The sequence below is a fragment of the Mus pahari genome, chromosome 16 (assembly GCF_900095145.1).
Source record: "Mus pahari chromosome 16, PAHARI_EIJ_v1.1, whole genome shotgun sequence".
In the NCBI taxonomy this organism is placed as follows: domain Eukaryota; kingdom Metazoa; phylum Chordata; class Mammalia; order Rodentia; family Muridae; genus Mus; species Mus pahari.
The window spans coordinates 13,506,798-13,520,856 of NC_034605.1; the positions used below are offsets into that span (position 1 = coordinate 13,506,798).

General features: G+C 44.1%; 1 protein-coding gene across 2 annotated transcripts in view; it reads left to right on the forward strand.

The window, feature by feature from the left end:
* Window positions 1-14,059, forward strand: part of Adarb2 (adenosine deaminase RNA specific B2 (inactive)) — a 531,509-nt gene that overhangs the window by 482,083 nt on the left and 35,367 nt on the right. For both annotated transcript variants that reach the window (XM_021215573.2, XM_021215571.2), the window contains exon 7: window positions 2,559-2,727. In XM_021215573.2, the coding sequence (XP_021071232.1) occupies window positions 2,559-2,727 (169 nt within the window). The remainder of the gene's footprint in view (window positions 1-2,558; window positions 2,728-14,059) is intronic.

A 14,059-nucleotide genomic window follows, 5' to 3' on the forward strand; every position in this document is an offset into this window, starting at 1 on the left:
AGTGGCATCTTCAATTCCCTCCTGCCTCTTGTAATTAGCCAAGAAAGATCCAGAGCCAGAGGAAATGGTTTATAGGAGTTCACTGGCTCTTCAACTCACCCTGGGACTAAGCGGACTCATCAGGGATCACACTAGAAAAGGCAAAAGTGAGCATGCTCAGGAGCATCGCCCACACCTGGCTCTCGAGGTGAAATTAATCTAACCTCAGAACTTTGAGTTGGCTCCTAGGAAATATTGTAACTCAATCCAGGCATTTTTATTCCTTGACATTAACAGATGGTGAAGATTTAGAAAGCTTTTTAAAAAATAATAGGCAACTTTCAAGGCCTGGAAAATGATACAGAGTTGCCATCGTTGGAGAGTATAAGGACAGTATGATTGACAGAACAGAGGGACAGCAAGTACCTCATTCCTTGACAATCTGCCTCCCACATGGAGGAGCAAAGTCTCTCTGACCTTTGGACAACACTGTTGAAGCTATGAGGGTTCCTTACTACTCTATTCCCAACGCTGTCTGTCACAGGAAGACACTACTGGAAAGGACCCTATCTTAATTGTGCGAAAGTTCAGGATTGAAGTCAAGTTATCTCAAGTATTTTTGAGATATATGTGGAGTGGAACATACATAGATACATGTGTATAGATAGATAGATAGATAGATAGATAGATAGATAGATAGATAGATAGATAGATAGATAATATATATCTTTCATTACTTCACAAAATAGTGCATTTGGTAAGGATGTTTTACACATATGTATCATTGTAACGTCTTCATATCCACTTTCATCCTTCCTTCCAAGTCTACTGGTCTCCATCTTTCCTCTGAATAATTCCCCTTCTACTTTATATCATATTAGAGAAAACACCTGCTATTTGTCTTTGTCTTCCAACCCCTTGTTTTCCATCCTTTCAATTCCCTTCCTACTTCCATAATGCACATAAAATTTTTTAGATCTTGATTCTGCACATATGAGAAAATATGTAATATTGGTTGTAAACCTGTCTTGTTTTGATTAACACTATTGTCTAGTTTCACCTCCCATGGTGGTGAGGGGACAAAAATACCCTGACAAAAGTGACTTTCAAGGGGGAAAAGGTTTGTCACTCTCTTTCACTGCAGGAAATCCAGGGAGGAGCTTGAAGCAGGTAGCCACACCCACAGTTGAGAACAGAGAGATAATGAATGTATGTGTGCTTTTAATTGATGCCAGATGCAGTCGATATTAATTGTCACAGTGCTGACCTCCTGTCCCATCTGCTTTCCCGAAAAGTGAAAATTGTGTTCTTCCTCACAGTTGCATAAACTTCCGCTGCGTGTTTATACTCCATTTTCTTTATTCATCCCTCTGTTCATGGTGTCTAAGCTACACCAGTCCTTTCATACCTGCTAGCTTCCCTAACCTTTACAGCCTAGTGGCTAAGCGCCGTTGATACCCCTATTTGAAGAGAGGGTGATCATGCCACAGTGATTTTAAGTTCCTTTCCCTCTGTTACATGACTAGGAAGTAGTGGCATCAGAATTAAAATCTCAACCAGCTTGAAACACAACCCCACCCAACAACTGTTTCTAATGACCTGGAAACTAGGTTTGGCTTTACAGTTCGTTAATGGCCCAGGGGTAGTGGGGTGGGGGGAGTGCCTCCTTGACCATAAGCAAGTATCTCTTCTATGTGATTGCAGTTGGTTTGTAAAAGCTTCCTTAGAATCTATGTGCTTTTGGCCTATGCCTTTCTTTCTCACGGTTACCCCCTCTGGGGTATGTATCTGCATATATTCTGGGCTGGTAAACATTCTTCCCTTCTTGTTCTCTCTGGGAAGGTTTATATAAAACTGATATCGTTATATCATTAAATGTTTGGTGAAGTTTATTTTAAACAAATCAGAAAACCTGAAAAGAACAATATGGTACCCTTGGGTATCTGTGGGGATTGTTCGGGACTCCCCACAGATTCTCCGGATGCTCCGGCCCTTTATAAAATTGCTGTGGTGTTTGCACATAACCTATGTACATCCTCCCATAAGCTCTAAATCACTGCTGGTTACTTATAATGTCCATAATGCCCAATACAATGTAGATGTGGTTTTCGGAACGGCCGTTGTACTACATTGCTTAGGGGAGAATAACAAATGCAAGTTTTGAACCAAATGTTTTGAACCTACAGAACCTGTAGTTATGGTGATCTGGCTGTGTTTCCTAATGTGTAAAAATTATACTTTTATGTCCACGAATTGAGTGTTAGACTTGTTTTTGACAAATCACCCAATGATGGCTTTGTGCATCAAAACTGGGTAAACAGAGTCCGTGTGGCCCCAGAGAGTCTCTCAGACATTTGTTCTCCACCAACCCCAGAGATGTCTGGCCAACCCCAGGCTCAAATCTGCAGCTCAGATCTTAACCATGTTACTGTTGGAATGAATAAATTCCACTCTGCATTCACTTCTAAGACCTGCCTCCTGAACCCAGCCTTTGTTTCTTATACTTCCTTCCTCTGCCTCCACAATCCCTTGTGTCTCTGGACCAGTGACATCTTTCATGCTCACTTCTTCTTTCCTAGTGAACAGCAGCAAACACATCGTCAGGAAGTTCCGAGGGCACCTGCGCACCAAGATTGAGTCTGGGGAAGGAACAGTCCCTGTGAGGGGCCCCAGTGCAGTCCAGACGTGGGATGGCATCCTACTGGGGGAGCAGCTAATCACCATGTCCTGCACAGACAAGATTGCCAGGTAAGAGCCCAGTTAGCTGTTCTCTTTCAGAGGTCAGCTATGGACACCAACGGGGACAGCCAAATAGCAGGTCTCAGTACTGAGTGGGGCCAGAGAAATACAGTGCTTGTCATCCAGGACTAGGGTATCTAAGGCCTTGGCGTACATGTTCCCATGCATGTGCATGCTGTGTAAGTGCACACAGAGCAGCATGTAGAGACCAGAGGTCGATGCTCAGTGTCCTTCCCAGTCTCTCTCTACCTTATCTTTTGAGATGGAGTCTGTCCCTGTACCTGGACCTCACCAATAGGCTAGACTGGCTGACCAGAGAGTGCCAGGAATTTTCCTACCTGTGACGCCCCCAACCTAGCACTGGGATTATAAGCACACATCACCACACTGAGCTTTTTATGTGGGTTCTGGGGTGTAAAACTCAGACCCTTATGTCTGAGCAGCAAGAACTGTACCAATTAAGTCATCCCCCCCAGTCCTTGCCCATCTATATTTTCATTCTATGTGCTTGAGGCAAAAACACCTTTAGAGCGCATGTTCCAAGCAATTTCTAGTTTCCATAGCAAACATTTAAAACCTCTGACTTAAGGATTAATTATACTTATGGTGCAATGATTGCAATACATTAGCTTTGTGAGAAAAATATATATATCTGCCATCTCTGAATGGTGTGATCATTGTCAGGGCACAGACCTGATCGGGGAGCCAAGTGGGCTTTTCTCTGCCACGTCTTTTACTTTACACGAAAGGTGTTTCTAAAGCCTCCATGGGCTGCAGCAAGTTCAGAAATGGTCTTGGTCTTGACAGACACACATGGAATGGACTGGGGAGACTGGAGGGAAAACAAAGGCCAAGGACCCAAGGAAAGTAGGAAGCATCTTAACATACAACATCCTCAGCTTCCTGCCACCAATAATAAGATCTAGAGAGTATAAGACAAGCTGTCCCCCACAATCCCAAGAGATCCTCCAGTAAATCAAAGCCCCAGGAAGCACGGGTTATGTTCCTGGTACCCAGCCAAGACTGGGGAGATCTCACATGCTCAACAAAGATACATAAGCCAACTGAGCCTATGTGAAGTTGTATACCCTGAAGAGATGACATTCATTCTACTGAAGAGAACACAAAGCCAGGGAGAGGAGGGTTAAATTCTGCCTGCATTTCAAGGTGGAGACATCAGACATGAGACAGTGTACGGTATACAGTGTCACCCATCAGAAGTCAACATCCCAGGTTTCAAGTGGGTAGAGGATGCCTTGTAGATTTCCTCATGGATACCACTCTCAGAGGATTCTGAGGCTACAGCAGGGAAAACAAGAGCCTCTATCAACAGTGATTCTAAATTCTCGTGGGAAATTACCAAGAAGCTATAGAAAAAAAAGAGTACTATTTAGGCTCTGACTTTGATTGCCCCTGGCTTGGCAGAACAAAGAGGGGGCTCAATGACCATAAATCAAAGCAGTGATTTCTGTATCACAGGGAACAGCCTAGATAGTCTTCAAACAGCTCATCTTTGAAAAGAAAATGTATTCCTCTTTGCAATATTTTCATCTATTCTTGGAGGAATAGGGGGAAAAAAGCAGACTTTTCACTTTAACAAAAATTCTCTTGATACCCTCAGACAACGCTAGTTTTCTAAGTTAATTCTATATCTCCACCAAAAAAAAAAAATGAAATAAATTAATGCTACAGAAATAAAGTCTTGTCTCAGAGATCTTAAACATCGATAGACAATAAATTAAACAGGGGCTCCAAAACCTGCCTTATATTGGTTGTTGGCAAGTCTATCGATGGTAGTGCTCAAAAGACAGCGTTTTATCTTTTTAATAAAATCCCCTTTGGGGGGAAAAAAAAAAAAGCAGTCCATCGTGCATCAGCTCCAGGGATAGTCAATTGTAGACTGTTTTCTCTTGGTATTTTTGGTCAATGTTGTTGTTGTTGTTGTTGTGGTGGTGGTGGTGGTGGTTGTGGTGGTGGTGGTGGTGGTGGTGATGGTGATGGTGGATGGTGGTTTGGGATTTTTCTGTTTGGTTTGGTCTGATTTTTTTTTTAGGTTTATTTATTTGCTTGTTTGTTTGTTTGTTTGTTTGTTTTTGAGACAGAGTCTCAATGTAAAACGCTAGCAGTCCTGAAACTCACTGTGTAGATACCAAGCAGTTCCTGACTTCAAAGGACTCATCTCCCTTGACATCCTGGGTGCTGGAATTAAAGGTCTATACTGTCACAGTCAGCTCTCTCTTGGTGTTTTCGAAGCAGGGACTCACCATGCAGAACAAGCTAAGCCAGAACTTACTACGAAGACCAAACTGCCAATGGTACTCCTATCTCGGCCCCCTGGGTGCTAGGATATCTCTCCACTCCTAACTTCTAGGCCTTTTTTTTTTTATTTTATTTTATTTCATTTCATTTTATTTTATTTTACATCCTGACTACAGTTTCTCCTCCCTCCACTCCTCCTCCATTTCCCTTCAGAAAAGGGCCAACCCTGACAGATAATAACCAGCAATGGCATATCGTATCAAGCTGCTGTAAGACTAGTCACCTCCTCTTCCATTGAGGCTACACAAGACAACCAGTAGAAGGAAAGCGCCCCAAAGGCAGACAACAGAGTCGGAGACAGCCCCCCTTCCCACGGCTAGGAGTCCCACAAGAACATCAAGCAACACAATTGTAACAAATGTGCAGAAGGCCAGGATCAGTCCCCTGCAGCCTCTCTGGTTGGCAGCTTAGTCTCTGTGAACCCCCATGAGCCCAGGTTAGTTGATTCTGTGGTTGCTCTTGCGGTGTCCTTGACCCCTCTGGCTCCTGTGATCCTTCCTCCCCCTATTCTGCAGGATTTCCTAAGCTGGGCTTGATGTTGGCTGCAGGTCTCTGCATCTGCTTCCATCGGTTGCTGGGTGAAGCCTCTCTGATGGCAAGCCTCTATGCTAGATGCCAAGCATTTCTTTTCTGTTTGTTTTATTGTTTTGTTCTGTTTTGTTGCTGGTGTTGTTTTGTTTTTGTTTTTGCCATTCATGTTTGGTTCCATCGTGAGTCCCTGGGCTATCCAGCCTCTGCTCTGGCTCCTGGCCATCCGGCCTCCAGGCAGTATCAGGCATGGGTTCCCTCTCATGCCCTGGCTCTCAAGTTGGACCAGTCATTGGTTAGCACTCCCACAATTTCTGTATCACCTTTACCCCAGCAAACCTTGTAGGCAGGACAAATTGTACTTCAAAGGTTTTATGGCTGGGTCAGTTTCCCAATATCAGGGAGTTTTGCCTGGTTATAGGTGATAGGTGGTTCGGGCTTCATGTCCCCCATTGATAGGAGTCTTAGCTGGGGTCACCCTCATTGATTCCTGGGGGTTTCCATTGCCCTGTGTTTCTAGACTGTCCCAGAGATGCTCTTGATTCCATTTCTCTCTCCCAGTACCCTCTCCCTCCACCTTCAAGTGGAGACACCTGATCCCTCCTGTTCCCATCCTGATTCCCACCTCTGTATAGCCTCTTCTCCCCATACACCCACGATGTGTTCTCTTTCCCAGTGAGATTCACACATCTCCATCCCCATTTTTTAAAGAAGGCAAATGCTGGGGGAAACTAATGTCTCTGTTACAGCTGGCTGCGGAGAGACTACTTCCTGAATTCACCCAGAAATCAATCCCCTGACACCATGTGGGTTCACACCATCAGTTCCTGCCCACTCAATCCCTCTTTGTCAGACGTGGTGATGGTAGGTGGAGACAGGACAGGGCAGAGGAGTGTGATGGATGCCAGGGCTTAGAGATACCCTCAAACACCATGATGCTCCATCCCCTCACGCCCACCTCCCAGTTTCATATGAGCTTCATCTCCTCTTCTGCCTCCCTTACTTTCTCTGTAAGTCTCCTCTCTCCTCTTCCTCTTTCTTGTTGCCTCTGTATCTTGTCCATCTATCTCTGTATCTTTCTAACTAGCCCCCTCTTTCTGTGTCTTTAATCCTCTCTCTCTCTCTCTCTCTCTCTCTCTCTCTCTCTCTCTCTCTCTCTCTCTCTCTGTGTGTGTGTGTGTGTGTGTGTGTGTGTGTGTGTGCGTGCACGTGTGCATGTGTCTGTCTGTCTCTATCTGTGTGTGTGTGCCTGTCTCTCTGTCTTTCTCTGTCTCTCTGTCTCTGTCTGTTTCTCTCTCTCTGTGCGTGCATGCTACATGTGTCTGTCTCTATCTCTGTGTGTGTCTCTGTTTCTCTGTCTTTCTCTGTCTCTCTCTGTCTCTGTCTCTCTGTCTCTGTCTGTCTGTCTCTCTCTCTTTCTCTTTCTCTCTCGTCTTTCTCTCCCCGTTTCTTCCTCTGTCTCTCTATTTCTTACTCACTCTCCGTGTCCCTCGCTGTTTGTCCCTCTCCCTTTGTCTCAGTATCTTTCTCTCTCTCTCTTTCTCTTCCCTCCACTCCTCCATCCTTTTCTCCCTCACTTTTATCCCTCCGTCTCTTTACTGCTCCTCACATGCTTCTCGGTGAGTTTCTGAGGCTCACACTAAGTGGTCAGCTTCATCCCTTCTCATCGCCCAGCATGCCATTCTTCCCTACGCTGCAGGGAATGCTGGGAAAGTTGCAGCCTTATGCTCCTCATAGCCCATCCCATCACACAGCCTGTCTCCTGCCCTGAAATGCCTAATGCTGCTGCTTGTGTCTGAGCCTGACCTTCATGGGATCGCTGATGCCACTTGATTTGCATGGTATCTGTCACAGTGAGATGCACACGATGGCTCTTGATAAACAGTGCTTATTGGTAATGATGATGAGGACAGGGCAGTGATGACCATCACAGTGACAGAAATAATACATCCACTCTAAACTGTTCTGTCTGGATCGGGCTAAAGCAACTGGCATAGAAACACTTCCTTTGGCGTGGGAGTCCCATACCCGCTCCACAGGCAGACCCTGAGCAGAAGATACGGATGTGAGTGCTCATACAGGAGCTATTTCACAACAGAGGCACACTTGCCACTTTTGAGCAGGAACATATGTTATGCTGATGGTTCAAGACCATAAGCATCTGCAGCGTGCATTATTTGTACAAAGGCTTCACAAAGAGGCAGGCTGCTAATGTATGTGTTCATCTGTTTTCTAGCCTGTAGGAAAACAAAATTTCAACCTAGGGCTTAAATAATGTTCAAAACAGAGGGCCTTCACACACAAGTACAGATGAAAGTTTCTCATTTGGCAGATTAGTGGTGCTCAATGCCCTGGACACTGAGGCTGTGAGCACCCAGAGGCACAGGAGCCATGGTCTATAAAACACTTGTGAGAATGCACTTGACTGTGTGTATAGCCCGTGACACAGGCTGTACCGTACCCAGTATCACACAACGTAGGAACCAGCTAGACCCTCAGGAGATCACTATTAAATTTTCAAGCAGTTCTGAAAATCGGATGTTAAATATAGTCATTATTAAAAACAAAAAAATACACAAACCTCCATGAAATTATGCTAGAAGCAATAAATACTCCAAATTTGCCACTTCAGAACTATCTGACCAATTTGTGTGCTTTTGGAATTATTTACACCTGCTACAATGTCCACACAGAGGAACACTGTGACATTTTCACAAGTCATGAACTGCTGCCCAAGCCAGTGTGCCTCCTGCTGGGTCTGTGCACAGTGACCTCAGGCTGGCAGCTCAACATTAGTCAAGACATAGCACTTACACCATGAGAACTGGCGTAAGCTTCAGGAACAAGCTCTGTGCTGTCTCTGAGGGGAGGAAGCTAATGGCTACCAGTATATTAAGACCAACAAGTATAGACAGATTCTAGAAGAAATACCTGCGAGGCTGGCTTTGCATCATCTATTGTCTGTTTTAAGGAATTTTCATTCTTTCTTCGAATTTATCCTTCCCTCCAAACTCTAAGCTCCAGTGAACAAGGAATCCCTGACTCCCTCTCTCTGCTGTGTGTGTGTGTGTGTGTGTGTGTGTGTGTGTGTGCGTCTGTGTGTGTCTGTATGTGTCTGTCTGTATTTTTCTGTGTGTGTCAGTGCGTGTGTCTATATGTGTTTGTGTGTATGTGTGTGTGCCTGTATGTGTGTAGGAGGGTGGGGGTGTGTATACATGTTTTTGCAAGGACACACGCAGATCCTCAATGACATCTCCATTTTTGTTGTTGTTGTTGTTGTTAAGATAAGGTGTTTCACTGAGCCTGGAATTCCTTGACTCAGCTAAACTGACTAGTCAGGAATCCTCCTGTCTCAGCCATCCCCCAGTACTGGTGTTACAGGCACATGCTACCACATCATATCTGTTTCTGTGTTGTTATTTTATGTGTGTTCAGGTCCTTGTGTCTGGAACGCAAGCACTTTACCCAGTGAGGCATCCCCCCAAGTCTTTATCCACACAATACATTCAGTGTCACCATCACCGCCTACACATACAAGTTACAGAGTTGATGACAGAAGCAGAGACAGTCAGGAGGGACAGTGAGAAACATCAATCAACAAGAAACTGAGGCATTACTCAAGACCACACAGCTTCAGATCCCCTTTTAGCAAGTCCTCAGAGTGCCTTGCTAAGTTGAAAGAGGTTTGTAGTGGGTGGAAACACTAGCCATGTGGCTGGCAGACACTACCTTGTGTTTGCCCTGTGGCTGATGTATTGTGACTTTTCTGAGGAGGTGTAAAACGAACCACTGTCTACAAAGGGAGAGCATCAATGCCCAAACGTGATTCATTCAAACTCATCCTGTAAGGTGAAATGCATCTGTTAAGGTTGCTATGGAGTGCCGGCACCTACGGACAGCTAAACCCCCACTCCAAGTCAGGGAACCCCCCACCTACCAAATTCCTATTCTATGAAGAATCTACTGCAGAATTGACACAAACCTGGATTCGGAGTACTACCTAGTATTACAACAGTAGGGTAACTATGCACTCAAGCACCATAAGGCATAAACAAATCCAGACTCTGGGAAAGATATGTTTCCATGTACCCCATCCTTGCCCTTATGGGTGAATCTGCTGCATTCGGTAAATACTGCCTAGCCCTGGGGAAAGAAAGGGGTATACCCAGTTTGCTACATGATGGAGTCATTGTGGCCAAGATCCAGAGGGTCGGGCTTGCTATATGACTACACTACCTTCAGGAACCAACTCATTAGCGATATGAATACTGTTGAGACTCATAGTAAGAAGATATTTGAAGCACCATTGGGGTTCAAGAGGAAGAGAAGAGCCAGGTGCTCACTCACCAGCTGCATCACAGTGACTCTCTCGTGGTATCTAGTGGTGTGCATGAGGGTTAATGGTTGGTGAATCTTTGCTAGCTAATTAATGACTGAAATCTCTTCCTTCTACGGGAAGTTATAAAACTTTAATATGTACAATGCAATTCACTATGGTGTAGAAACTAGTGTTTTGTTGTGTGTATGGTAGTAGCATGGGTATGTGGTCTATTGCATGCTCCTGTGTGTGTGTGCTTGTATGTGTGTTCGTGAGCACATTCGGAGCAGTGTGTACATGTGGGTGTGTAAATGTGAAGAGCACAGGCAAGGGTCCCATTCTTCCATTCCTCTGCACCTTATTTTTCAAGAGCCGGTGTCTCGCTGAACCTAGAGCTCACCAATTCAAGCCCACTTAGGTAGTCAGTGAGCCCAAGGATCTGCCTGTCTCTGCCTCCATGGCACTAGAGCTACAGATATGTGACCCTGTAAACAGGTTTTTAATCTGAGTTCCAGAAAACTGAACTCAGGTCCTTGGGTTTGCCTGGAAAGTGTTTTCACCAACTGAGCCATCTCCCCGGCGCCTGAAAACTAATATTTCTTAAAGACTGTAATCTTCTCACCAAAGCTAAGAAGTTATTTGTGCTGCCCATAGGTTTTAGGGAGGTATTTAATATCAAGAGAACCTACTGATTTTTCTTTTCAAGGAAATAAGTCCTATCTCCCATGATTCTTGGAGCCCAGTCCTGCAGTATTTAGTAACGCAGAACTGCTTCTCTTAGTAAATGCAGTTCCGTTTGAGCACTGTAAAAAAAATTTTTAAAAAATGAGTCCAGTTGACTTTTTCTCACCCCTTATTTCACATGTTAAGATGAAGACAATTCAATGAAATGGTGTTTTTAATTAAGGCAGAGGAAGCACATCCACTAAACCAGTCTGCGGTTCTCTTTGCAAATTCCCTGAGAAACAAAATGAACCTGAGCCTGCCGTATCCAAGCATCCAAACAATTAGCACAGCTGTATCATCTCCCACATGCAGACCAAAATATTACATGGGCTCCTCTGTCTGTGATCAATGGCACCTCCATGATGGTATTGCTAAGTAACAACAGCCATTCTTCTGGGTACAAAACTTTATGAGTAAAAATTGATTTCATTTTACAGTGCCAGTGGTAAGATCAGTTTAATGGGAAAACAAGAAAATGATTCAGAAAGCTTGAGCTTCTGCCGCACGTTATCATGAGCTGTAAAATAGCACTGCACAGAAAACCTTTACCTTTAGTTACTCACCAGCTAAGGTTCAGAAGTATTCTTCCTTCTTTCTAGAAATCGGGGCTCTCACTAGAGCTCCATCCTTTCCAGCACCCTGTCCTTCTGACTCAGTCAGGGCTTCTACTCCTGCACGACCAAGACGCAAGTTGGGGAACAAAGGGTTTATTCAGCTTACACTTTCCACATTGCTGTTCATCACCGAAAAAAGTCAGGACTGGAACTCAAGCAGGTCAGGGAGCAGGAGCTGATGCAGAGGCCATGGAGGGATGTTCTTTACTGGCTTGCTTCCCCTGGCTTGCTCAACCTGCTCTCTTATAGAACCCAAGACTACCCAGCCCAGAGATGGCACCACCCACAAGGGGACCTCCCCACCTTGATCACTAATTGAGAAAATGCCTTACAGCTGGATCTAGTTGAGGCATTTCCCCAACTGAAGCTCCTTTCTCTGTGATAACTCCAGCTGTGTCAAGTTGACACAAAACTAGCCAGTACACCTTTCTTCCCATCTTTACGAGGATAGCTAGTGCCTGTGGTAGACAGTAGTAGCTCTCATAGTGGACTACACCCTGATGGTTCTAACTCCTTATCAAGAGATAAGACCCTCACTGGAACATCAACAAATCCCCTTGATGGCCCATATCATGATGATTTTTATGAGACCTTAATGTTGCTCTAAGAAGCATCCAATGAATGGATTTCTCTTTATAGCAGTACATTACCACTATACTTTTCTTCACATGTATGTACATGCATCATTTGCACACAGAGAGAGAGAGAGAGAGAGAGAGAGAGAGAGAGAGAGAGAGAAACATACACATAGATACATACACATAAAAAATAAAAGTAAAAGAAAATTAAGCTAAAACCCTGGAGTTAAACAACGTCTTAAACATAAAGGCTAATTCACAAGTTCTGTGTAGGAAGAAATACCTCCTTTATAAGTGACAGAATTTCACAGAAAACTGACATAAATCTTTGGTCCAAGTGTCCCTGTAAGATCAAGGCCATCCTGAGCTATATAGGGAGACCCTATTCCATCGAATCAAGTGCTAGGATTATAGCTCAGTGATAGAGTACTTGCATGATAGTCAGGCTTTGGGTCCCATCCCCAGTATTGTAATAATAATAATAATAATAAGAAGAAGAAGAAGAAGAAGAAGAAGAAGAAGAAGAAGAAGAAGAAGAAGAAGAAGAAGAAGAACTTGTAAAATCTCCCAAGTAAAAGAGGATGACTCAGTCAAGCAAGTATCAAGGCATTTATATACATATGCTTTGTATCTTCATTTCTCTACAATATGAGACAGGAGGATTACCATAAGTTTGAGACAATCCTAGGCTGTATATGGAGTTCAAGGCCAACCAGGACTATGGAGTGAGAGTCTGTCTCAAGAAAAGAGAGATATCATAAAGAAATATTAGGAAAAGATAAATGTCAGCTAGTATCCCAACTGTCACTATTGCTATATTCCTATTAATCTTTTTTTACCTCATATTTTTCCCTACAGCTAAGATTTTTTTTAATGTGTTGAAATTGGCGTACAAACTGTTGATCAAAACTACAACCATGACTCCTTGTTAAAATAACCATCACTTTAGTGTGAGTGTATTACTGCTAGTAGTTATGCTGTCAGCTGCTTCTATCCCTGTTTCTGGATGCCTGCACTGTTTCCAGGTTGTTGCTACTATGAGCCCCTGTGCAAACACTTTGTTCTAGATCTCAGCTTTCCTATGTAGGATCTGTACTGGAGGATAAACAATGGCTTTTCAAAATAAAGGGCAAAGGACAAGATGGAATCCCCTAGGATGTAGGCTGTTGAATAGACACCTCTAAAGATGTGTGTCATTCCAGAACCTACGACTCCAACTTCACATGGCAGAATTAAGTTGGGCAGAGTAATGGAGGCATGTACCCTACCTCAGATGGCTTCTGGATGCAACCACAGGTGTCCTAGTAAAGGAGAGGCAGAGAAAGTATGGGGACAGGCATACAAAGGTGCACATGGCAGAAGACAGAGTTTGGAGTGATGTGGACACAACCTAAGAGCATCAACAACTGTCACCAGCAGCTGTAATTTTGAGGGTAGATCCTCAGAGCCTACAGGGGAAGTACAGCCAGGCAGGCTGACAGCTTGATTTCAGACCTCTGATCTCCAGAACCTGCTATTAGGGGCCATATTGAAGCGGCCGTGTGCTATGGATGTCTTAGGAAAGCAATACATCATGAGAAAAGTTACTTATGTATCCTAACTCTGGAAAATCATGAAGCCAGATAAAAATTACAGTAAAGTATGTTCCTAAAATTACAGGTCAAACAGATGGAGTGGATCTACAGAAAGTGGGTTATTTCACATCATCAATGAAAATTGACCTTCCAAACCACAAAATTAAAGCTGAGTAGCACATCACCAATCAACAATGGCCTGTGCATAGAGGAATGGATGGTGGTGGCTGTGACCACAGCCACATCCCTGTCTACATGGTTCGTTTTCATACTCTGAGCAGCTGCTCTCACAGGCAACAGGCACAGGCTCCTTAAAGAATGGGGAAACCAAAGCAGGAATTGAACGGCACATACAAATCTAAATCTTCTGGAACTAATGTCTCTTTAGATATGGCTTCTGATTTTTAAGCACCTGGACCTGATTATTGATCTCAGCATCTCTTTAAATAAAGGAATTAAAACTTTCTCCATTAGAAGAAGAGGAGGAGGAGGAAGAGTGGAGGGGAGGGAGAGGGAGGAGAGAAGGGGAGGGGAGAGGGAGGGGAGGGAGAGGGACAAGGGGAGAGGGAAGGGAGAAGAAGAGGAGGAGGAGGAGGAGGAGGAAGAGGAGGAAGAGGAAGAGGAAGAAGAAGAAGAAGAAGAAGAAGAAGAAGAAGAAGAAGAAGAAGAAGAAGAAGAAGAAGA